The following is a 25,185-nucleotide window of genomic DNA, read 5'->3' on the forward strand; positions in this document are numbered from 1 at the left end:
AGTAAAAAAGAACCACTTACTACTAGTGAAACCTGCTCATGTGCAATAATTAATACAGAACCTACAGTATTAGGACACAGGCAGGGCTCTACGTACATGGCTCTAATCCTTGTTTTCTTACCCATTACACTGAATTACTGTCAGAGCTTTGAAGAGTGCATACTGCAGGTTTTCTCACTTGTCACACACCTGCTGTGATTTTGTTTTTGTTTTCAATTGCTGGCTTACAGCTGCTCTAGTATTCTTCGCTTCAGTACATAAACCATATTTTAATCAAGCTTCTGAGATTCATCACATTCTCTGAAAAAAAAATGATGCCTTAAGGCTGAGAAAATTTTGTGTTAAGACATGGGGCATCTCTGTGGAACCTTACAGCAACTGCTTGCCACAGCTGTGAAAAGAAACGTTGCATCATTCAGCAGGAATTCGGAAGGTGATCTGTTTGAGGTCCTGCATGCATTAAAAAATAGGCCATAAACCTTTGTAATGGTGCATGACTATTTAATCTTAATGCAAGAAGCCCTCTAAGAATGCTATGATACCTGCTATCTAGATCCACACCAGTACAACAGTGAAAAGCACGTGTGTTTTTTGAGGTTCAGGAATTGTCTCCCATACAATTTGGAAGGTCTCAGTCTCTCATGAGCAAAACGTTTACAGAGATCAGCTGAAACCTGTATGTGGGTAGCTAACCAGAAGAGGGTGTCTGTGCCTGCAGGCACTGCCAAGACAACAGCACAAATGGTTTGTGTTCCATGGTCTGTGCTGTCAGCGCACAAACAGAGCCCCACCTGGGCTGCTCACAAAAGGAGCTTTCCCTTTCCTGCTTGTCTAGGATAGTGCCACTCCTCAAGACAAGTTAAATGGCACAAGATAATCAAGAGATACTAGAAGATGATCTTTTTAACTCTCTTCTGCAAGACCAGAACTGTAATTATGCAAATATAAACTAGAACTTAAGCTTGGTTTAAAAACATAAAAAAATCCTGTATTTTCTCTCCAATACATACATAGCACTTTTAATCCTCGTAAATACAAATGTATTACATTTTAACTTAATCAAAAAAAAGGAATCTGTTAAATTAGCAATGACTATGTACATATTTTGTTGTATAACTTGCTGAGAGAGATGTCGTCAGACCAGAATTTCAAAGCGAAGTGAATCAGATTAGAATAGATTATGGTAGCAATGATAAGAGTTCTGTCTGTGTATAAAACTTGGCACTGATAAAACCCTTTAAAAATACACAAGAATTGACTTTTTATTAAGAGCATCTACCAAGGCAGTATGTTGCCACTTAAGACTCCTGTCTACACAACCACTCTAAGCACCCCCACATTGCATAAGTTAACCTACCTCTTGCATGTAGACAGAAGGCCAGACTTTAAGTCATTATTACACCTGTATTCTGTTCTAGGACAATGTTTTTGGACACTCTTGAAACCATAATTCATCATTCTGAACAGATAGGTCCTTACATAGGGGAAGGCACCAAAATAATCAAAAGCTGTGTGCAAATTATCCTTATTTGATTTTGCACAGCGTTCGCCACCGATCTTTCAACATGACACTGGTTCGGTTGTTGAAGTCCCCGTGGATCAGAATTTTAGTCCAGTTGCCCACTCCAAATTCCCTTACTCCTGATTTCAGTTTCATATCTTCATCGTAAGTCCACGGCTAGGAGAAGAATAGAGAAAACACATGATACATGAACAGAGAAAGACACTCATGTGAGAACTAAACTTACAGTAAGCATTAAAGCATAGCTGTCTGGTTATTACACAGCACAGGCATTCTAGCTGTCAGTAAGCTCATTCTGAATTCTTTTGAGCACAACAACTTGACTAAATACAACATGAAAGGTTACAACAGAAGCATTACAATGCAGTAGCAGGCATCACTTACAACAATAGAAAAAAGCCTCAAATCTCCTAAGTTACAGAAGGAACAAAGACAGTGGGTAAATTTGGCTTTGTTTCAAATGTGTCTTGCACTCTCTTACTTCATTAGCTAACTGCATTGAAAGAAACATAAGATTGATCCTAGCACATGTCACAACAGAAGGTATTTTGTGATACCTTAGCCTAGAAACTCAGAATCAAGACACAGCTCATCAACAAACAATGTGCTTAGTGTGCTTGAGGAAAAAAATAAATTCCCACAATTAAAATGCGGATGGAAACAAAATCATACATAGGGATTTTCAAGTGAGATCAGCTAACAACTACATACTTAAAACTCCCTTTTGGTAAGAGGCAAATAGATGAGGCCACACTCTTCTCAGTGGTGCAAAGCAATGGGACAACTAGTAATGGCCTAAAACTTGGAACACAGGAAGATCCATACTAAAATGCAGAAGAACTTTGTTACAGTAGGGGTGATGGAGCACTGGAACAGGCTGCCCAGAGAGGTTGTGGGGTCTCCTTCTGCGGAGACATTCAAGACCCATCTAGACACCTACTTGTGCAACCTGGTCTAAGGTGCCTGCTTTGGCAGGGGGCTTGGATTTGATGATCTCTGGAGGTCTCCTCCAATCCCTGCAATTCTGTGATGTTTGATCATTTATTGAACCTACTACTTACATGCCACTGTCATGATCTACAAGCTTTTTAATCTGTAAGGGAGGCAATCTGTCTCATAAAGGAGACAAAATTACTTGCAGACACACATTTGTAAATAATGCCTTATACTGAAGTTCTCCAGTGCACCAGTTCTTCCTCAGTTGGTTTTCTGCACAAACATCAATACAATTTTAGAGTGTACAAACTGAAGTCTAGTAGTTGACTTTTTTAATTACATTATTTTAATTGTAGCTTTATTAGAAAAAAGAATGTATGTAATAAAGATCACAGATATCCTAATCAGGTTATTTTTAACCTGTGCATTTTTACTGTAGTTACATATGGTCATTTTTTCACGCTCAAATTGCAACTCACAGCTTAAAAGAAATTATTCCCCCTGGTTTTACTGTTCAGCATGATGTCATATAGAATATCCCTTTGGCCAGTTTAGGTCAGCTGTCCTGGTACAGCCCCCTCCCAGCTCCTTGACAGCAGGGAGGTGTGAGAATCTGACAAGCCCTTTCTCAGAGTAAGCACTGCTCGGCAACAATCAAAACATCAGGGTATTATCAACACTATCCTCCTGAATCCAGGACACGGCATCATACTAGTTACTGTGAAGAAACTCATCTCAGCCAAAACAAGGACACAATTACACTGATGATACACAATTTGCCTGAGATACACCTATACAAATGGAGAACAGAATCCCTCTTTGGAGGAACTGTTTAGGAAAAATGCATCTGAAGAGTAAGAATTAGGTTGTTTCAAATGGCATTTTATAACATGCTTTTCAGATCTCAAGGAATAAATTTTGAAAAAGCAAAGATTTTTCTTACAAAACAAAGATTAACTAAAAAACATTAATGAGATTGAGTTGAGATGTATAGACAATTCTGTAGGTGTGCCATTTAATGAATCTGTGTTAATTTCCCTAATCTCACACTGGCATTTCTGTGAGTACCACAGTCTTCCACACTAAAATCTAATTCGAGTTATTCATAGAATCATAGGGGTTGGAAGGGACCTCAAGAGATCGAGTCCAACCCCCCTGCCAAAGCAGGTTCCCTACACCAGGTCGCATAGGTAGATATCTCCAGAGAAGGAGACCCCACAGCCTCCCTGTGCAGCTGTGCCAGTGCTCCGTCACCCTCATCGTAGAGAAGTTCTTGCACACATTTGTGCGGAACCTCCTGTGCTGCAGTTTCTGTCCATTCCCCCTTGTCCTGTCTCCACACACTGCTGAAAAGAGTCTGGCCTCACCTTTTTGTCCCCCACACCTCATATTTATAAACCTGGATCAGGTCCCCTCTCATTCTTCTTTTCTCAAGGCTAAACAGACTCAGTTCACTTGGCCTTTCTTCATAGGGGAGATCCTCCAGGCCCTTCACCATCTTTGTGGCCCTGCGCTGGCCTCTTTCCAAGAGATCCTTGTCTTTTTTATACTGGGGAGCCCAGAACTGGACACAGTACTCCAGATGAGGCCTCACCAGGGCAGAGTAGAGGGGGAGGATCACCTCCCTTGACCTGCTGGCCATGCTCTTTTTAATGCATTCCAGAATGCCATTGGCCCTCTTGGCCACAAGGGCACACTGCTGGCTCATGGTCAACCTGTCATCCACCAGGACACCCAGAGCTCCTCTCCAGCAGCTCATCCCCCAGCCTGTACTGGTGCATGCAATTATTCCTCCCTAGGTGCAAGACTCTACACTCGCTTTTGTTAAATTTCATCCAGTTTCTGACAGCCCAGCCCTCCAGCCTGTCCAGATCTCACTGAATGGCAGCACAGCCTTCAGGCGTGTCAGCCAATCCTCCCAACTTTGTATAATCAGCAAACTTGCTGAGGGTGGCCACTATCCCCTCATCAGGGTCATTGATGAAGATGTTGAACAAGACTGGACCCAGCACGGACCCCTGGGGGGCACCGCTGGTCACAGGCCTCCAAACGGACTCTACACCTCCAATGACAACCCTTCGCCAGTCAGCCAGTTCTCAACCCACTCCACTGTCACAACACTTCCTTAGCTTTGTTATAAGGATGTCATGGGGGACAGTATCAAATGCCTTGCTGAAATCAAGGTAGACTACATCCACTGCCCTCCCCCATCCACCCAGCCAGTGACAACATCATAGAAGGCCACCAGGTTGGTCGAGCATGACCTCCCCTTGGTGCATCCATGCTGGCTACTCTTGATAACCTCCTTTTCCACCAGTTGTCTGGAGATAGCATCCAGAACAAGCTGTTCCATCACCTTTCCAGGGACAGAGGTGAGGCTGACTGGCCTATAATTACCAGGATCTTCCTTCTTGCCCCTTTTTGAAGACCAGAGTGACATTGGCTATTCTCCAGTCAGCAGGCACATCCCCCATTCTCCAAGACCTCTCAAAGATGATAGAGAGCAGTTCAGCAATCACCTCTGCCAGCTCCCTCAGCACCCATGGATGCAGCCCATCAGGTCCCATGGATTTATGAACATTAGCATTGCCCAGGCACTCATGGACCACCTCTTCCCTGACTGAAGGAAAGTCTCCCATTCCCCAGACTCTCTAACTAACCTCCAGGGTCTGGGATTCCTGAGGGAGAGCTTTGTCACTGAAAACAGAAGCAAAGAAGGCATTCAGTATCTCTGCCTTCTCAGCATCCCCCGTTACCAGAACACCCTCCTCACCTAGTAGGTGGCCCACATTCTCCCTAGTCTTACTTTTACTGTTAACATACTTAAAGCCTTTTTTATTATCCATCATTATATTTATATCAGACTTCTACAGAGGTTACTGCAGGTTTCACTAGTTACCAAGCATTTGCAACTAACTCCCACCAGTCAGCACAATGTAATTAGCAAAGGAGTTGATTGCTTTTACAAGTGTGTATTTTCTAGAGCCTCATTATCTGAAGAATCTAAATTGCTGCTCCTGTTTACCATATCCAGCTTATCTAATAGGTTTGGTGAAGAATAAACTGCATAACAGTATTGACTGTTGTGGGACAGAGTTAACTTCATCCACAGTAGATGATATGGTGCCAAAAACAGTATTAATAACACCTTACCATTGTTCTTCTCTGCTTCTCATGCTACCCTCTAGTGAACAAACAAGGAGAATGCACAAGAAGATGGGAGGGCATACAGCCAGGACAGACAACCCAATGCAACTAAGAGAACAACTCCATACTCTATGGCGTGCTTAGCAATCAAAACTGAGCTAAAGAAAGAGACAGGAAAAATAAAGGATCCACATAACAGGACCCAGGCAGATGTAACAAGGCTGACAGAGGGGTACTTGGAGGAATCCACCAACTTGTGTGTGCTTTCATAAGTAAAGTCCTCCACCAGGTGAAGGGGCTGTATGTATTTTATGTGGGCCTTCCCTGTGAGTGCTGCTGACAGCAGTGCCTGATGCAGGCTGTGCAACTGGCCACGTCAGCGCCTGTGTCTGGGAAACAAGATCCAGCTTCACTACTGCTTGTATGGAAAGCAGCAGCTGCATCCTTCAGCTTGTAGAGAAACCCCACATCCCAAGGGTGCACCAGGCTGGGCTCCAGCCATCTTGGGCAGAAACTGCTGGAGGAGGCAGTTGCTCCTAACATCCCTTATCAGTTTTGTTGTAAGCAAGACCTGGAGAAACTGCAACTATTTCCAAGACTACACTTCCATACTCCTTGTACAATGGGGGAAACTGATGCTTTGCTGTCATGAGTACAGCATTAGGTTTGTAAGCAAACTTCCACAGCATTATCAAAAAATGCAAAAGGGAGCTTGTGCTAGAAAAACTGTATAAAAGGCATGAACAGAATGTAAAAACAAGAATAGGTGTAGAATAGTTCAAGACATCCTATGAACTACAGTGAGTAATTTGGGTAAAAAAATTGTACTAGAATATGTACACATAATGAGTAACAGACCACTTCCAACTGTATAGATTGCATAGATGTACCTTCACATGTCAGATCTTGACACTTCTTGAGTTAGTTTTGTGTTAGTAATTTGTTCTCCCTTGATTGTGCACTCTACTTTGTTTTTCATCCAAGCTTTGATATGTTGATTTTTCTCTATGCAACTTCAACCAAATTATGAAAATTCAGATTTTCAGATATGTAAGAAAATTTTCAGGCTCATTTTAGACAACTTAAAGGACTGGCAATGTATAGACAAGATAATTTGAGAACAAAGGGCTCCCTAAAATTCTCTGACTCTTTCATAACATAAGAGTTTAATTTAGGAAGAAGAAAACATTTCCTTTCAACAGCACTCCAGACTGTTGTTTGCAGCTAACTGAAAACAGTAATGAAAGGCAGAAAACAGGCACTGAAGCACTGCAGTGAAATGCTATTTACAAAACAGGAGCAAACAATGCCAACATTGAAAGAGGGACTGCATGGAAAAGGAAGTTCTAGAAATCAGCAGCTCTGACATTCACAATTCACAGCATTCTTTCAAGCATGTGGACAATCTTATGTAATGCACATAATTAAGCAGAGGTGTAGTTATTTATAAAAACAGTATCATTGCTTTCTATACAACATTGAGAAGAAGTCTCACTAATATGAGTGGTATCAGGCAGACAGCAAGTTCATAACTTTAAGTTGCATTCAACTTTAAGTTCTTCTCAAGTTTTTCAAGAGTTCACTACTATTACTGACGAAGTTCACTACATCACTGACAACAGTTATGCAAACATGATGTAGAAAAAAATCACCCTTTTGAGTACAACTGGCAAATCATATGAAAATATATAATTTTAAAAGCACTAGCTGCATTTGAAAATGTTAAGGAATCTTTCAGTGATATAAATACTCCTGAGAGTTGTGAAAAAATGAAGAATTCTGTGTTCTCAAGCAACCTCCAACAATATATGGTGGTATCATGTTACAGCTCTCATTAGGAACTTAATGATTTTGAGAAAAGTATATAGCTGAAGATGAAGCCAGTACTTCACTAAAAATTCTTGATGAGCCAAAGCACAACTCTCCTCACAGAGGAGTCTAAAAAAAGAAAAGTATAAGCTATTCTCCTTTCCTGTATGAAAAATGGAGTATCAAAATTAATACAAGAATGAAATAACTTATTCCAAACTGGACATATGCTCAGATAATGTTGCAAATTGTCAGCACAAAGACTTCCACATTAGTTCTAAAGAGATACTTTTCAGAAGAAAAAAAATTAATATTAATTTAACTCAGAAATGCTTAGTCACTTCACCAACTTCAAGTTCACTTTATTAAGGCACACAGTTCTGTAATTTTAACCTGTGGAATTCTAGCATTACTGAATATAACAACTATTTTCAAGTAGTAGGCTTACCCGTGAAGAAAATGTCAAGGGCTATTTGAAATGTAGCATTATAAAAAGTCTCTCACTTCATTTACGATAATTAAAATAGTTTCTCAAGTAAATGTTTCTACCTCTGCTGAACAAAGCATTGAATTACAGAATTACTAAGTCTCCATTAAGATTTCAAATTGGAAAACATTCTTTGACATTCAAAGCCTTACAGGCAAATGACATACTGGATTCTAACTCAAATACTTTCATCATTATTATAAAACTCGTACATTTACAACTTTACAAAGAATATGATTAAGAAGAGTCAGGCTAAGCTTTAGTAATGTATGCCAACAAATTTAACTCTTGTGAGCAATAATAACAAGAGTTTAAACTGCAATAGAAATGCATTTTTTTAAATGATAGGAATGTGAACTTGTATAGTGCAGCTTGAATAACATGAAGAAGCTTAAACCCAGCCATTTTCAATGTTCAGTCTACTATTCACTGGATTCTACTGCACTGCAAATTCATGTTTATCTCCACTTAGATTAGGAAGCATTACAAACCTGTCTTCTTCGGCCACAAGGCAAACTACCTCCATGTTCTTTCATGATTTGCCATTCTTTCAACCCTAGAAAGCAATGAATATACATCCAGACCAATAAGGAATCAGCAGTGAAGTAGTAGTTTAGAATTCTAACAGTTTTGTGAGACTGTACTGTTTCAATATTCTTCAGAAGAGTGAGAAAATTTCAGTGTTCATATATGAAGTCTTTAAAAAATGTATTTATACACAAATCTCACCTTAGTCCAAGGATGAGATAGTTTAGCAAGAAAAGTGACCATTTATATGCCACAGACTTCACAAGAGTTACTTTAAGCAATTAGGTAAATATAGTATATAGTAATGAAACTTATTTTACACCTGCAAAAAATACTTTCACCATAACTCTCCCCATTCAGATAGAGAGAATAAACTAATTAGAATATTTCTGATTGCTACTTTATATACAGGTTCCATCACTTCTACAGAACGTGTCAGGCTCTAACTGACACAAGTAACCAAGGTATCTCAAGAGGTCACCCTTTAATGCAATAGAAACAACAAGTGACTGTGAGTAGCTAGGTAGCTGTGTCAAGCAGCAGTTGGCCACATGCAGAGGCTATGATGTCATCACTTCGTGGTAACAAGGTGCTAATGATTTTCAAAACCTAGAAATGTTATATACATAATCCATGATTTAAAGCTTTTTAAAAATAGAATCAAGACAGTGCACAGGTATGCTAACTTCATTTTACACTACAATTTGTTTCTCCAGCCAGTCAGCCTCTTTATCTCCTTCCTTCACTTATCTTGGTCAGAAGCCCATGACACAAGTCTTGTTAAACTCTGGCATCTTTTTTCTCTACAGAATACTCAAGTCCCAGTGCAGCAAACAAAAAACAAAGCATACCAGGAACAAAAAAAACCAAATGATTTTGAAAAATGTGTTGCTAGGGAACTTCAAATCATTTTAGTTTTCTAAATGAGGCAACCCCCAAGTGTGCATTTGTGTAGAAACTGCATACAGCAATTAGGAGTTTTCACCATAATCATTCTTGGATGAATCCAATCACACTGGACAGCAGTTACTGAACCAGCAAATTATCTGGAAAACTGTCTGACATGACTTTGATTGTGAAATGTAAGAAATAAAGCTAACACTCACTCTGAACACTGTTTGCTCTGCATACCTCTTTTGGACAAGGCCTGTAAAGAACACAGTTAAAAGAAAAATACAAGATTTTAATCTCATTGTTTTTTCAACTCCTAAAAAGCATTTTTTTAAACCTTATTAAAGATGTTATCTCACCACATTACCTATCTGTATTACTCCGTAGCTCTTCTGTAAGTCTTAATTCCCTAGACAGGAACTTGCCCTTCATGTGAATCAACAATATTTAAATGAAATAAAACAAGATTTCTATGTAAACAGAAGTACAGAAACACTAATTGTGTCAATTCCTTTGTTCACAAAACTACCACTAGCCAATACTGAAGGCCTTGAAAAACATGGAACTTGTTCACATGAAGAGATTTCTTAATTTTAAACATTATTTTTTTCATATCTTCTTCTACAGTCTAAAAATTGTTACCACAGGTTTTTGACAGCTATTTCTGTATCTCTTTCAGATAACTGTGTCAGGAATTTTCCTTCCAAAAATATCTTGTGGCTGGCTGCACACTATTTGCATCAGTCAATTTTCTCAGCTAAATGATTCTAAGAATTCTAGGTATAAAATCAATGTTTTTGTTGTTATACAAGACTGACAGCTGTTTAAACCGAGAAATGTGCATTTTGAATAAATACTTAATATCAAACCATTTGTTTGCCAAGAGTAACAACCACAGAAAAGCCAATACTTAAAAACAGAGAATGCATTTGTAGTTAATTTTTGTGTTGGAAAGCAATTCAGAATTTACTGCCCTTCTTTCTACCTAGTTCAACAAATTTCAAATCACCATCCAAGCATATCCCTCAGCAATACATTGCTAAATACAAACCCTTGTTTTGCTTCCAAATCATTTTTTCTCTCTTCTTTAACATTCACAGTTTTGTTCTGCCACCCTGTTACTTCCCCTCCTTTAGACTCCATTTGTTTTGTAGCTGCCTGTGAGAAACGGAATCATACAATTACACAATAATAGCCAGCCAGAACCTGAATAATGTAAGTGCAGCCTGCATTTGTTCTTTCCTGTTGGTGTTTTCCTGTTGTACAGTGCTGGATAACATCCACTTGTACTGTACAGCCAAGTGTAAACCCTTCTCTCTAGCCTCCTTCATATCCCAGTGTAACTCAGAAAAGTAAAAAAGACTTCAAAAGACTACAGCGATGATGCAGACAGCAGAAAGGATGTGCATACAGAGAGAAGGTTCCTGTGGAGTTTTGGAGCCTTCTCTGACACCTCCAAACCTCTCTCCTTAAGTTTATTTCCAAAGCTTATCTTTGAGCATGAGAACTGACTGCACAGCAAGGCTTCAAAAGTATTGCTTGTATTACTCTGAATACATTTGGGAGATTCTCTAGTCCCTTTCTGATATAAAATGAAAACCCTAGAGGAACTTCCAGTTTGTTTATTTTAAAGTTTACCTCTTATTACCTTTAGATGTTTGTTTTTGCAATTGAGCAACTCAGTACTCTCTTAGTGCAAATAAACATATGAGAAATTCTTCACAATCCTCCTGAAGATGAACTGCTGGAGGAATGCTGTTCTTGCCAACTTTAAAGTCATTTCTGAGCAAGACTGTTTGTAAATAAAGAAAATCTTACAGGAAAAAGAAGTAATAGTCTTTCATCCTTAAATCCTCTGACATTCCTAAACTTCTAAACAAATTAAGAGGTCTTGATCTTGTCATTTTACTATAATTCTTAGTACCTAAAAAAGGCAAAATAATATAGTTACCTATGATCAGAACTGGTCCACTTAAACACACCCTAGTGACAGTCCCAGCTTTTTTGCCCTCCAAATTACTTCTCAAGATGGATATGGATAGAAACTCAAAGTATTTTAAAATAGAGTTTTATTCCTACATTCTCTTAAACACTCCACCTCTTTTTAATTAATAAGATGCTTCATTAGAAGATAAGGCTTCCCTTTCATCTAAGGCAATAACTGAATACAGTCTAAACAGCTTCCTTGCAAGTATGCATCTATTCATCTTATCACCATGTACCTCTTTTGAAAAAAAGTTTTGAAAATATCTTTCACATACCTGCAGTAAGAAGTTAGTTCCATTTTCTTTCAGGAAAAGATCAGTGTAAGACTTGACTTTACTCAACAAAAGATTGTAACTGAAGCTTTGGAGAAGGGGAACATAGGGATCCTTGTTTTTCACTATGGTCATCAGCTTCATCCTTAAAGACTAAAAAAGGACAGCTATATATGACAAGTGAAAAATGTGTCTTACCATTACCTTAGCATCTATGCTAAACAGGACATAGACAAAGCTAAACTAGATTATGCATTTTCCTGAATATGCCTAGACAAATTAATGCCACAGTTTAAAAAGATTCTACAGTGGACTAAACAGGAATTTACTCTGATTATATGCTTAAGAAGAAGAACTTCCTAGAGATGCACATTTTCATTTCTTGAAACAAATAAAATTGAAAGCAGTATGCTATGCCTGTTGGCCTCTACTTTTTCCCCTCCCCACTGTTTTCCTCAGTGTAGCATACTAAAAAGCATCTGCCTCCATGAAATGCCAGAGTCCCTCCCATTTCAGGGGTTTATGGCACATAGCTATTACATGGTGGGGGGATGACAGGTGGAAAGCAGGAGGTTGTCAAAAGTTCTTTCAGCTGACTACTGAAATACAAAGTAAAGAAAGGCCTGCACAACCACTGCACACAAATACAAGTTAAATCCCTTAAGCCTATATACAACCTACTTTTTCTTCCCCCCTTCCCTATTTTTCAACCTCCTACAAGCCTTTTCCATTACTGCAATAGTCTACAGGTTGCTGAAGCCATTACTCTTAGTACACTTACTGTTTTCAGTATATTCAGGTGAGTGTTACTTATTTTGAACTGATATACACAAGATTTGCATCTTCATGAAGCAATGAACATCAAACCAAGAGGTAATCAGACCCAGATGTTATCTGTTCCAGATAGAGATGTAACAACATCCCCTCCATATTAGGATGCTAATGACCTTTCTTTACCCTCCAATGTTTCAACCTCTAGAATGCTAATCAATGGAAAAGACAGAGAAAGCACTCTGCAATGACTCATAAAAGGTCAGCAGCCCAATTAGTGCAGTGGACTCTTAATTTCTCTACCAGCATGTAGATACTGTCTTCAGCTTGAAAAATCTGAAGTTTCACTTTCCCAGAAATTGCTCATGTGGAATGTGAAAGGAGATAAGTTTAGACTGTTGCTGCCCACAGCAGAGAACATCTGCATCTAAGAGGAATCACTTCACTCCCAAAAGTCACCTGTTGTTTCTTTTATTCTCCTATGTCCAAATATCCTTTTGTACTGACAGCTGCCACAGGTGTGGAAGTGACTGCACAAAGGATGAAGCTATGCAGGTAGTATTTGCTACCTTTGGGAAACTGTCCCTCCCTTTCCCTCTAACACAAGCAAACAAAAGAAGTATGAATGAAGCAAGTTATTACCTTATGTGACTCTGAGTCTGTAAAAAGCCTTTCAAGAACTTCAGCAGCCTCCTTATAATATCCTTTTTCCATATAGACTGCTACAACCTACAACCAAAAGTTAAGTTTGGAAGATATGCTGAAACATTTGATCTGAAATTCAGAACACAAGTCACAGTTCTGCAATTTTGCAAATACATAGTCCTCGATTTTGAAGTACTCAAGGATGACTAATTATCTACTTATTAGAGCTAGCCCTGAAAATACCATCACATATGAAGACCTAAAAACAGATTTAAAAAGATCTTAATTGATGTTAAACTTCCCTTACTTACAAGGAAATGCTCAGATATTCCCCTCAAGGACTTGCACAGTCCTAATAGCTGTCAGCTTCCCCTTAAGTGCAACTAAAGTGCAACAGCTGCATTTTTCAGTAATAAAATTAAATGATCACACTAAGTGTAACTTAAGAGTACACATTCAATTCAGTAATGCACTGAAGCCCACTTGCAATAATACATGTATTATTTTAGATTATTCAAGAATAAAAACAAATCAATTGGTAATCAGTAATAATCCCTTGTTTAAGCACAGATTTTTATTATTTAGAGATGCCTACAAAAAGTAATTTATTCAGAAGTCTATGAACCCTCCTATGTTCTTTAACTCCAGCTCAACAGGGCACATACACCCACATTTGTTGTGCATTAGGGAAGAACATCAAAGCAGTATACAAGTGTTTCTAAACAGGTACCACCAGTACAAAAGAAAGTCCAAGTTCTAAAAAATATTCAGAGCACATGAAGAGTTTGTTTTCAAAAGTTTCCCATCTTAAAAAGAAAACGCACCTACTAGGAACAGCTCCTAGTTCCTAGTTTTGTTTTTTTTAAAAACATTTCTTCCTGAAATCCAAGGTTTCCTAATATAAAAAATTATTTTTATGCCAAGAAGCTTCACATAAAATTAAAGCTACTAAAAGTAAAACTTAGAGCAATGTTTTGAAGTTCTCAATTGATATCTAATTGTTTTCAAATTGACAGGTGTATGGAAACTGCTGAGTCACAGACTGAACCACTGAATGAGCACCTGAAGGAAAGATTTGGTCAGCTCTGGGAGCACAGGTGAAGGTGACTCACCTGCACAACCAGAAGGGGCAGAGCCTGGCTCCACCCCTCCTAGACCTTGTTTAAGGGAGGACTGCCACTCCCACAAGAGATCCTTCCTTTGTAGAGTTCTTTCCCTGTGAACCTAGATCTTCCAAGATGGGTAAGCACTCATTTTCCTTCTGTAACACCTCTTTCACACTGGTCTCCTTGCTTTTACAACCTTTACAACAGGTTTTCAAGTATTTCAAACAGGGACAAAACAGAACCAAGCAAAGTCCCTTGTGCAGCCTTATAATTGAAAGTAGAAGAAACTCAAAACACTAACTTCAGCCTGTTCATAGCTCAAGCCCTGTTTTAACAGCACAAATAGTTGCACCCTGACAATTTTCAATAAGTCACACAGACCTGAATTTGAATCAAGCGACGAATTTCTTCATGAAGTTTATCAAGTTTACTTTCTTCCCTTTCAAGTAAAGACCAGAAAGACAGAGCAGACTCCAAAGGTGAAATTCGTCTGTCATTTTCAAAACTGCATTCTTAGAGGGAAAAAAAAATAGTGAAAAGTATATTTACTATTCATTCACAATGAAGTCATATATACTAAAAATAATTCCAATCCCTTTTTCCTCAAATAATTTTTAGTTCCTCTCTCTGGGTGTTTTTAAAGATCTGAAGGAATTCTTTTCTTAAAGAGATTAAACCAAGGGAAATTCAAAGAGCATAACAAGACTGTCACTGGAAGAGTAGAAGCATCCTCTCATGTCATTGTGCCAATGATAAGGTTTGTGCAAGTGCCAGCGCACAGGATTGGTGACCAGTTCTGACAGAAATCTAGCCTAGCAAGATAGCCACCCCCCTGTGCACTCTACCATTTCCCAGTCTCATCACTGGACACCTGCACAAGTGAGTCCTCCAATGTAACAGATGCACCAGATGCTAGCAAGTGCACAAGTCAGCTTCTTCCCACAAGAACACCAGCTTAGCTCACGATATTCACAGAATTACAGCATCATGAATACTTCTATTTTACAAGGCACCATGAAAAAATTTCTCTCAATACCTTCTTATTCCTCACAGTAAGTATTTTTAAGACAGAAAGCAAATAATTTGAGCATGACTAAAAAAGCAAAAATACTTGGTAACAGCTACAGAACCAAGACAGAAAAAGCAGAAGTATTTGAAAATAGCTACAACACAAATTGTTGAAAGTTCAGTATGATGTGTATGTATATATACACATAAGAAGTCACACTTGTGTTTTCCTACTTATTGTTTCAATCAATGACACTCCACACTGAGTTTACTTTAATACCAAAGCATTTAGCTCTTACAGAAGAGACATCTGAAACAAGCTACCCTTTTCTAATCTGTACTGAGCCTTACTTTAATTAAAGAAAGAATTAAGAAAGCCATAAAATACATTAGCTATACAGGTATACTGTGCATCATCTGATAAGCTACCTACAAAGCTCAAGCAGTCTTCCTGTCCACATAGGTCCTCTATGCTGTGATAGATAAAAACACATGGAAGTCATATTCCCTACTGATACATACAATAACAGTGTTAAAGTATTATATACAAAGAGATTTCTCTGATGCTATTTTATATATAATGATCAAAGAGAGTTATCTGATCAGTTTTAATTGTAAGAAAACACAGCTTTGTTGCACTGCTAGACTAGCATACACCTTTGCTCTTCCCTGCTCACAGCTACAAGACTGTTTTAAAGTTCCAAAATCCCAGTTTTATCAAGCAGTAAAAACTTGTAGCAGAGAACTTAGGAATCCAAAAACTTGCACACAAAGAATCAGCTTGGCCAAACCAGTAAGTTGTGACCAGAGCCAAGCAGATGAAAGTAGTGAACAATAATCCCAAAGATCTGTTGCTGTCTGAAAGCCCTGCACCCTTCTGTAAAAAGGAAGACAGTCACTCCGCTCATCTGAATTTGTACATGTACTGTCTGCCTTACTTGAATCTCTAGGTTTACAAGTTCAGAAAACTGCTCTCTGCACTTCACACTTGCAGACACTGCTCTAAGGGCTAGATATTCTTTTCAGTACATTTCTTTTGATGATGCTACTCAAATATCTACAACTTGAATGGTTTTGTGCTGTTTAAACTCCACACAGTTAAATCAGTTAGCACAGAGTAAATGTTCAGCATATAGTTTAAGTACATGTAAAACATGAACAGTCCAAAAGTAGAGAATTCAGTCATTTTATATATACATCAGAAGCTGAGCAAAAGCCTAATACACCTCCACACAAATTAATGCAAATCTACTTCAACAGAAATTGGGAGGGAAGAGAACAAAGGAACTACAGTACTTACCCAGTCTTTTTCCTTCCACAATTCTTATCAAAAGCTGACAGAGGTACACCATTTTTTTCTGACGTGCAGATACTTTGGAGAAGCCATTAGAAACAGCTGGAAAAGAGAAGTTAAGTCAGTCTTGCTCCACCACTGCCACAGTGTGGCTAAAAGTGTACTACATGCTATTATCAACTAAAAATGCTTCCTCAGATCCCTAACAAATTAAGTTTATCAGATTATCACATTATTCTGTATTATGAGAACTTAAATCATATTCAAAATATATCCCTCTGAAGCAGTTCACAACAATAACTCAGAAGATGCAAAATGCATCACAGGCTTATGTTTATTAACTCAGAACACCACCACATCATCTTACATAAATAAAGTTTTATTTTACTCAGTAGTGTACTATGGAGACATAACTGCTTCAAGAAAACATTTCCCTGGAATGGCTGCACAACCTGAGTACAGCATCAACTGGTAACATACAGTGTGGCTGTGACAACTGACAGCTCAAAAGCAGAAAAAGCTACAAAAGCAGCCTGGTCAGAAAATGCAAGGAGGATTTACATTGTGGGTTTACAAGGCTAAAAGGTTGTGAGGATTATTATATACTTAGACAGCAAGCTGTCATGACTATTTTCATCATGCTGACTTCTGTGAAGATCATATTTTAATGTCCAATGTATGTATCAATTTGCCTACCCAGCATAATGTCAACAAACTAGTAAAGAAACAAAGTAAAGAATAGGTCAAACAACTTGAACAAGACAGTTCAAGAGGGTGCAGCCTACTTCATTTCACACTTGTGTATATTTTTCCAGTGTCAGTGCAGCAAGAACCAGGATTGTGCAGCATAGGACCCTCCCCTCCTCCCCCCCCAGCAGGGTTTTCACTGAAACAACTAGAACACAATGCCATTATTATACTTGGAAGCAATCATCTCCTGGAAACAATGGAGAAATAGACATTTACAAATTAAAAGCCTGAATGTATACCCAATCTAATATCAAGAATTATACTGTCATCTGGGTTTCAAAGAAAACATTTGCAATTCTGCTTCTGCAGACACGTGATTTAAGAGCTTTAGCTAACACAGGAAATAAGGACACCACTTAGAATAGCAAGAAAACACCCCAGTAATTATAGCCACAGATTTATGCAACTCCCATGGCAAACAAGGGAGTTCAGTGTCTGAAAGCATGGCTAATAAGCTCATTATTAGAGATGGGTGCTCTCTTGGTATCCTGAAGATGGAGCCAGAGTTTGGAAATTTCTTAAGGTGAAACAAGGCCTCAGCTAAATGAGGCAAAAGAACAAGTGGTCAGCTTGGCATGTAGCTTGAGATCATTTAGCTTGCTCTGCTCCATTCACATGCTTCTAGGTTGCACCTATACTGGCACTTCAGCAGTGTAGACAACAGGTTCATAGCACCAATTATTCACAAGGTAGTGCAGACAAATAAGCACAGACTTAGAGAAACATTCTATAACAGTTTACTATTAATTCATTTGTTCAAAGTGCCCTCAGCAGTAAGATTTTTTCCCTCCCTACAGCCACTTAAATACATTTCTTAGCTTTTCATTGGAGATTCTAGAAGACCTGTTCCTTGCCATGTAGGTACTTGGAAAAACTAGTTCTGCTAACAGACCTGTTAAAGCAGGATAAGGTAGGCAAGGCATATACCCCTGCCAAGCTGCCTTTGAACTCCAGGCTAAACAGCCAGGTAAGCCACCAATTTCTACCTGACAGCATACTGAGCTATAAACAAACACGATCTTCTAATAAAATATCTCTTCTTGCTTTATTCTTACTAAACTTTTGCATTCCCTTCTGTTTCCACCAACCTTCCTGTTGAAAAACAACCGTTGTTTCCGTAAAATTTCACTTTGATCTGCACAAATGTTTCACGGTCCCACAAAAAAGCCTTTTCTAATGCAACCCTACAGGTGCAGTTAGCTTTTTCCATAGATTACACAGATACTCTTGACTTAGTAATCCTACAGACGCTGCTCTGTTGATGTTTGCTATTAGTTCCTCATTCTAACTTTGCACTCTGCACAAATAAATGAATTGTTTCTACCAATACATTTTTCTAAACTCTTCCCATTCTTCTTGGAAGATATTCTAACCTGTATCTGTGTTGACAAACATTTCTACTTCCCTCCTCTACTGAGGATGTTTCATAACAATTCTACTTGCCTGAAGGTGAACCACTGTTAATTTAATCCAGCACAATCCACATCTGATACACTTAAGTTTAGCTTTCTCAACCTCTGCAATTTCCTTTTCTAATCTCTGTAATACTCATTTGGCATGCTGTGGTATTCAGAGCTGTGCACATTTTTAATTAAGTTGTACTACTGCATTTGCTTTGGTCAAGAAAATAACAAAAAATCCCCATGAGTTCTAACACTGCATCTTCAGGAAAATGATTGCCAACAGATAAAATCACTATATCATCAAGTCTGGAATCTAGACAATAACCATTGTCACTCCTAGAATCTTTCTCTATGTCCATGCTTTCACATTCAAAAAAAGCATGTGTGAGGCTTTGTCCCACCTCCCTCTGATGGGGATTCCTTGAGATGCTTCTAGCATCCTAACAGAAAGCAAACCCAAGGAATGCAATATATATGGTATTTAAAACTTTTTTTAATATAAAAAAACAACAAATTCATCATTCCAGAAAACCCACTTTAACTTTTTAAGCAACCCTGAACCATCAGCATCTGAGGCTACTTCTGCAACTGCTGATGGTATATAAGCAGCCACATTACACATTCAAGCCTTCTGGAATGAAGATAGCAGTAACAGTCAAATTCACACAGAATTGCTCAGGTTGCAAAAGACCTTCAAGACCGAGTCCAACATCACCCAAACCGCACCACCCACTCTTCTTCGGACCTGCTCCAGCAACTCAGTGCCCTTTCTGTACCGAGGTGCCCACAACTGTACTGAGTACAGGAGGAGGTTTGCATTCAGCTGTGAACCTATTAGATAGCCCTTCACCAACCGAAGGGCTGGTTCACATCCCTCCTTAGGCTCATTCCACTAAAATGGAGGAACTCCCCAGAAGTGCCGTTACCTTCGGACAGATATTATTACAAAACAACCCCTGCCCGCTTCCTCACCCTGCGCCACGTCCCTCCACCGCCTGAACTCGGCCCCGCGCTCCTCCACGAAGTGCCGGCACAGGCAGTAGCAGCTGAACTCCAGCACCCAGTCCGCAGCCACAGCCTCCACCCGCGCCAGCGCCGCACGACCAAACGAAACCGATCCGTCCACCCTCTCCCTCTCCGCTTCCGACATTTTCAACCCGGCCGCCACCACTTTCCCCGCCCCCATCAACGGTCCCGCTGTGCTATCCCCGCCCCATTCCGGCGTCCCGGCCAATCAGCGCGGGTCTTGGTGTCGTCACTTCCGCCGGTGAGGCGGGCTGCCGAGGGCGGTGTGGTGTGGTGACGTCACGCTGCTGTACGCTTGTGGACGCCCGCTCAGTGCAGTCTGTCCTGTCTTACTGAAACTGTTCCCGCCTTTCCTGTGTACGAGGCTGAGCTGCCCCTAGCAGACACCAACAGCATCGTAGCTTCTTGTTTTATCTTACCTGCACTGCCGAGCCGTTAGACTGAGTCGGTGTACTTCAAAATAAAGTCTGTTAAAATCCTCACAGCCATGAAGCATACGTTTAGTTATGATAATGCTTATGTAGCATTAATTGCTGTTATTTTGGATCAAAGGAGAGATGGGTTTTGTTACTCTTGATACACATTTAAACAGCTAAAATACTGCTCTAATATACAACATTAAATTAGTTTAACGCTAATAGTTATTCAGTATAGAATGGTGGAAAACTCGAAGTAACAGAGCCTTGAATTTAAGTTAAATGAATATTGTTGTGCTTACCCTCCATGTATACAGAAATAAAGAATCAGAGCAGAGTTTGAATGTCATAACAGACCTTGGAAAATGCCCTCTTTCTAGAAATTACTGAGAGTAACTTTCCATTCAGTGATTCTATTTATGACTATATCAAGATCATGAAAGGATAACATCCTGCAGAAATTTCACAATTTGTAGCTATTGTTTAGGCAATCATACATAAGTAATTAGATGCAGGCAGTACATTTCTGAGAGGAGAAAAATATAATGGGTTAGGTTGGTCTACAGTAGAAAATAGTTACAGCTCTGCAATTGTATTTGGTCCCTGCTGTGGGTACAAATGATTTGGGCTTTGCAGAGGAGGTGACTCCTATGTGGCTGGTTATTGTTGAATCCAGAGGGTCAGATCCCTCATGGGACTGTTCAGGGCTAAAGGAAAAGCCACCTGGTAAATGAAATAGAGAAAGTGTGAGAGCAAATGGTTGGAATTTCCTGGCACATTGTTGTAGGAATAGAATGTTGTTTCTGCAGAAGAACAAGATAAGAATTTAGTTCATGGTCTCTGTGACCATCTAGGATCACAGAAATTAGAAATAAAGATTGTAAATTAATTATCAATATACAGGTATAGCTAGTAACAATTTATGCTTAGCCAGTATGAATATATATGTAATATTTTGTTGCATGATATGCCCAAGGAAGTGAGGGTAAGTTGGAACTTGCCTGTCTAGACATTGGGAAGACCTGATGTCCCCCAGTGCTCTTTGTTTAAGAAAAGTAATGTCTCTTGGACAGAAGGAAAGAGGCCTAGGAGAGAATCACCGTGTAAATAGATAAGAAGAGTTCTGAGACTTCTTGGAAACAACAGGATGCCGACTGGCTGGTGGCAAGACAGAGTCGGAATCAGACTGTAATTCACAAATGTAAACCTCTGCTGGTACAAGGTATAATACGAATTAACAAGTGTTAGATTCCAATTGGAAGACTGGCCACAAAGATGAGATATTACCATCATGTGGCTTCCTGCTGAGGGACTGGACAACTGGAAACAGTGCTCCTTTCTTATAATGGTAAGGTTACACTTGCTTTTCACTCTATCTTAGTAAGTCATTAAACTGACAATGTGAAAACATTACAATTGAAGATATGGTAAATGCAAGTAGCTCCTTGAGGGGCTGAGCTAATAAGTTGATGTCTTTATGGTCCGTGCTTTGTGCTTGGATTTATTTATGCTTAAGAACCTGCGAACTCTGAAACATTCTCTGCAAGTAACGCATTCATGATGTTCATTGTGGATTATCTGGCATCTAATCAGAGTGAAGTTCACTTTGAGCTCTTTTCTTAATGAATGCACTAAGTTCTAATAATCTCTGAGTTGTAGTAATCTGTTAAGAGGCTTTTTTAACTGTAATAGTGTGGACAGATACTGCACTGATACTTCACAGTCAGCAGCTCTCATCTTCACATCAGTTAGGAACAAATTGACATGCAAGAGATTAAGAACAATTGCAAAATTGTATGCCATTTGAAAAGCATAATGTAAAGTAGAAAATGATAAAAACAGTAGGTTTGTTTTGTGAAATAAAAATAGCAGTTTCATTAATAGTTTGTATAACAGTGAATAGTAGCATTACTCAACCTGATTTATTTTCTAGTAGGAATATTTAAATGATGATTTTATAGAGGTTAGAAATAAATTGTTGTGCAGATTTATGGTGTGAAAAGCATGCTAACATCTGTAGAAAATCCGAGGATGAGAAGTGAGAAATAATAAAATCATGCTTACTTATTGTAATTTTAAAATGTATTTCTTTTGGCAATGTTCATGTTTCTCGTCTTTATTTTCTGCAGTAAAATACGATATGCTTTGTAGTTGTAGCAGTTGAAGATGATTAAATTCCTTTTTGGATATGGATGAATGCATTTGAAGGCATTTGAAGGCAAGTTGGTGATCAGCAAATATTTTTGTCTCTGTGACCCTGGCCCTTATGTTCTTGTCTTCATTAGGGAGAAAAGAATGTATGTTGAACTACATCATGGTTCACCTGTAGCAACTAATACCAGCTAAAATCTTCATTAATACAAAGTCATTAAGTCTTTTGATGAATCAATCATCATGAGTAAATAATGTAATTATGATTATTATTATTGCTGGGAGTATGTGGCCTTCTTTGTGTCTTCCTTTTTGAAAAAAGACCAAAAGAATAAATTTTGGGAAAGATTTCTAAGTGAATCATTTAGGTACTCTGATCAAAACTTCCATTAACACAGGTTCTCAGGCTTCATTGGCTCATAGTGTTCACCACTGTCATGCTCAAAAGGAGGACTTTATGAACACATAATGACTAAAATATGAATGTGAGTGTGGGTAAGGCAGCTATTGTTTTCATAATATCAACTTGTTTTTGTTGGATTTCAGGTCAACCAGTGCTTTCTGTACAATGTGGAGTATCTAAAGATGGTGGCTTTGGGAGAACAGAGTAGAATTCAGTTCTGCTTTTAAAAGCAAGTGTTAGAAGCTGCCTGTGTGCCAGTTCTGTGCTGAAGGCCAGGCTTTGCTTCCCTCTGGCTGAGGCCCTGCTCTGCAGATTTCTGGCTGTAGGAACCAAAGTAAAAAAAGTAAGTAAGAAAGAAAGAAACTTTATTTTTTGTAACCCTGGTATCATTACACTGTGCGACTGAGGAGAAAACTGCTGAAATAAGTGGCTGTTCATTTATGTGAAACTGATTTGGAAATGTACTAGTTGTTTATGAGCGTAATTTCAGTTATGGAATCTGTGTTGCCCATAGACACCAGCTTGTATTTCAGTGCGTGGATGAACCTGTAAGTACAGAAAAATGCTGTTTGAACAGAAGTTTGAGTTATTTTACTTGGGGATTTATTGGCTGTCGTCTGAAAATGAGTCAGCTCTGTTAACAACCACTCTTGAATATATATCCGAGAAAGTGAACATTTTGTTTGAAGAAAACTGTAGTTTAAACAGTCAAGAATGCGAGCTTTTTTCAGAAAACCTTTTTTTTGGTTTGTTTTTTGGTTTTTTTGTCCAGCTTGGAATCTGTCTGGATATCACTTCAGGCAGATAATTATTATTATTAATTTTTTTTGTAGCCACTTTTCCTCCCCATTTGCTTGCTTATGCAGGCAGTTGAGGCTTGTGATCCATGAGCTGTTTTGAAAGCTTTAAAAAGCACCCAACCCACTGCATGCTACACTGTAGTCTTTTTCGTTTTTTCTTTTTCTTTCCATTTCAGTCTTCAATGAAAATCCAGGAGTGGACATGGTTCCTACAGAAGTCTGAATAGATACCACACAGCTTTTTTACATTCAACGAAAACTTGCATCAGTAGTGACAGCAGAATCATAGTTTAAGCTTCTACAGTAGAATAAGGTTTAATGTGGTGATATCTTGATACTTTAGGTTGTTTTCTTTCCTAATGTTTATATTAGAAAAGCTTGACATTTCCCTACTGTATACATTACAGAGGGGTACTTTTACCCTCTCAGGACTTTCTTGACCACCTGCTCTATACCAGATGTGCTAATACTTTTTCCCCTAGGACCTAATTCTTACAGCATCATGTTTGCAGTTTAGCACAAAATTGTTTGCTTGTATTCCATTTATGTTTGTGTTCAACCACAGATCAGATTGCCCCAGTGAAGTGGTGCATTTTCTGTACTTGCCTTTTCTTGCTAGCATTAAGTCCATATCCTTTAGGCTGTAGAGTTGAGATGAGATACTAGGGTACTAGGTTTTTTTTATTTACTAATTCATTTCTATTCTTTGAAATGAGCTGCATAAACAAGAAGTGAGAGACAGTGACGTAGAAAAAGAACCCTTGATTGTCCAGAATCAGTGATTATATGAAAATGTTTCTGCTCTGTTTTTCCTGTGTGGCTCAGTTTCCTTGCCACGCAGCCGATATCTGCAGACTGAAGATATGCTATGGAATGGAGTCATGGTAGAGCTGGAATGTGCACCTCAACCTGTATGTTTTGAGATACTTCAAGGTATGGATAGATGTGTGGGTGACAGACAGCATGTTTTTTGAGTAATACATGAAACTCAATACTCTCTTTCAAATGCAATCATTAGATGAATAACTTTCAAATGCAATTATTCAGATGAATACTAAGAAGACACTGGAAGAAGCCAAAAGAAGGATGTGATTTTTTGTTTTTAAAGGAGAGAGGAAACTAGGAATGTATTTAAGGAAGGTAGAAGAAATTTAGATTTATGTGGAGTACTACACATTCAGAGAAAGAACCCATAGATTATAAACTGAAAGAGTTAAAATTCTGCAGTGCGGTGAATTGTGTCGTGAGGTACATAAAGCAAAGTCAGCGTGAAGGTGAAGTGTATCTCTAAGCTCTCTCATAATAACTACAATCATTATGGTCATCAAAGAGCAGAATTTGGTTCTGCATCTCTATTTCGTTGTAATACACCTCAGATGTAGAAATTAAAAATCAGCTATTTTAAAGATAAAAAAAATCACATTCCTTATTTTCTGAACCATACCAATACACTTTTCAAGTTCCATTTGCAGCAAAACTGCATGTAAAAAAAAGTGGTTGTCTCATCTTGGAGGAATAAAAACCTTATTCCCAATACAGTTTATACATTCTCTCACAGTTTTTGAGCTATAAAAAAAGTAGGTCCACTTTAGACAAAAATTATTGGGGTCCAAGCTAGAGTGTTTGTTTCTAGTAAGATGAACAAGATCCTTATTTATCCACCACCTCTGAATATTAGGTATGGAGGCTTGAATATCCAGAACCAGATGCTTTCATGCTTCTGCAGGAATATCCAGAACCAGATGCTTTCATGCTTCTGCAGGAATGTTTACTCATCCTTTTAAAGCAATTTGAGAACTTAAGTCTTTGACAGTGCAAGTAGCAATAAGCAGTA

General features: G+C 38.6%; 1 protein-coding gene across 1 annotated transcript; it reads right to left on the reverse strand.

The window, feature by feature from the left end:
* Nucleotides 1-1,178: 1,178 nt before the first annotated feature.
* On the reverse strand, nt 1,179-19,741 carry TERF1 (telomeric repeat binding factor 1). The gene is made up of 9 exons (XM_065753674.1): nt 19,528-19,741; nt 16,409-16,504; nt 14,482-14,612; nt 12,992-13,078; nt 11,582-11,731; nt 10,372-10,478; nt 9,536-9,576; nt 8,393-8,457; nt 1,179-1,678 (listed from the first exon to the last, which is right to left on the reverse strand). The coding sequence occupies exons 1-9, from the start codon at nt 19,739-19,741 to the stop codon at nt 1,526-1,528; spliced, it is 1,044 nt and encodes a 347-aa protein (XP_065609746.1). The 3' UTR covers nt 1,179-1,525.
* Nucleotides 19,742-25,185: the final 5,444 nt, after the last annotated feature.

This window comes from Cyrtonyx montezumae, unplaced genomic scaffold (assembly GCF_038088225.1).
Source record: "Cyrtonyx montezumae isolate F1298 unplaced genomic scaffold, pur_monq_1.0 scaffold_8, whole genome shotgun sequence".
NCBI classification, from domain to species: Eukaryota; Metazoa; Chordata; class Aves; order Galliformes; family Odontophoridae; genus Cyrtonyx; species Cyrtonyx montezumae.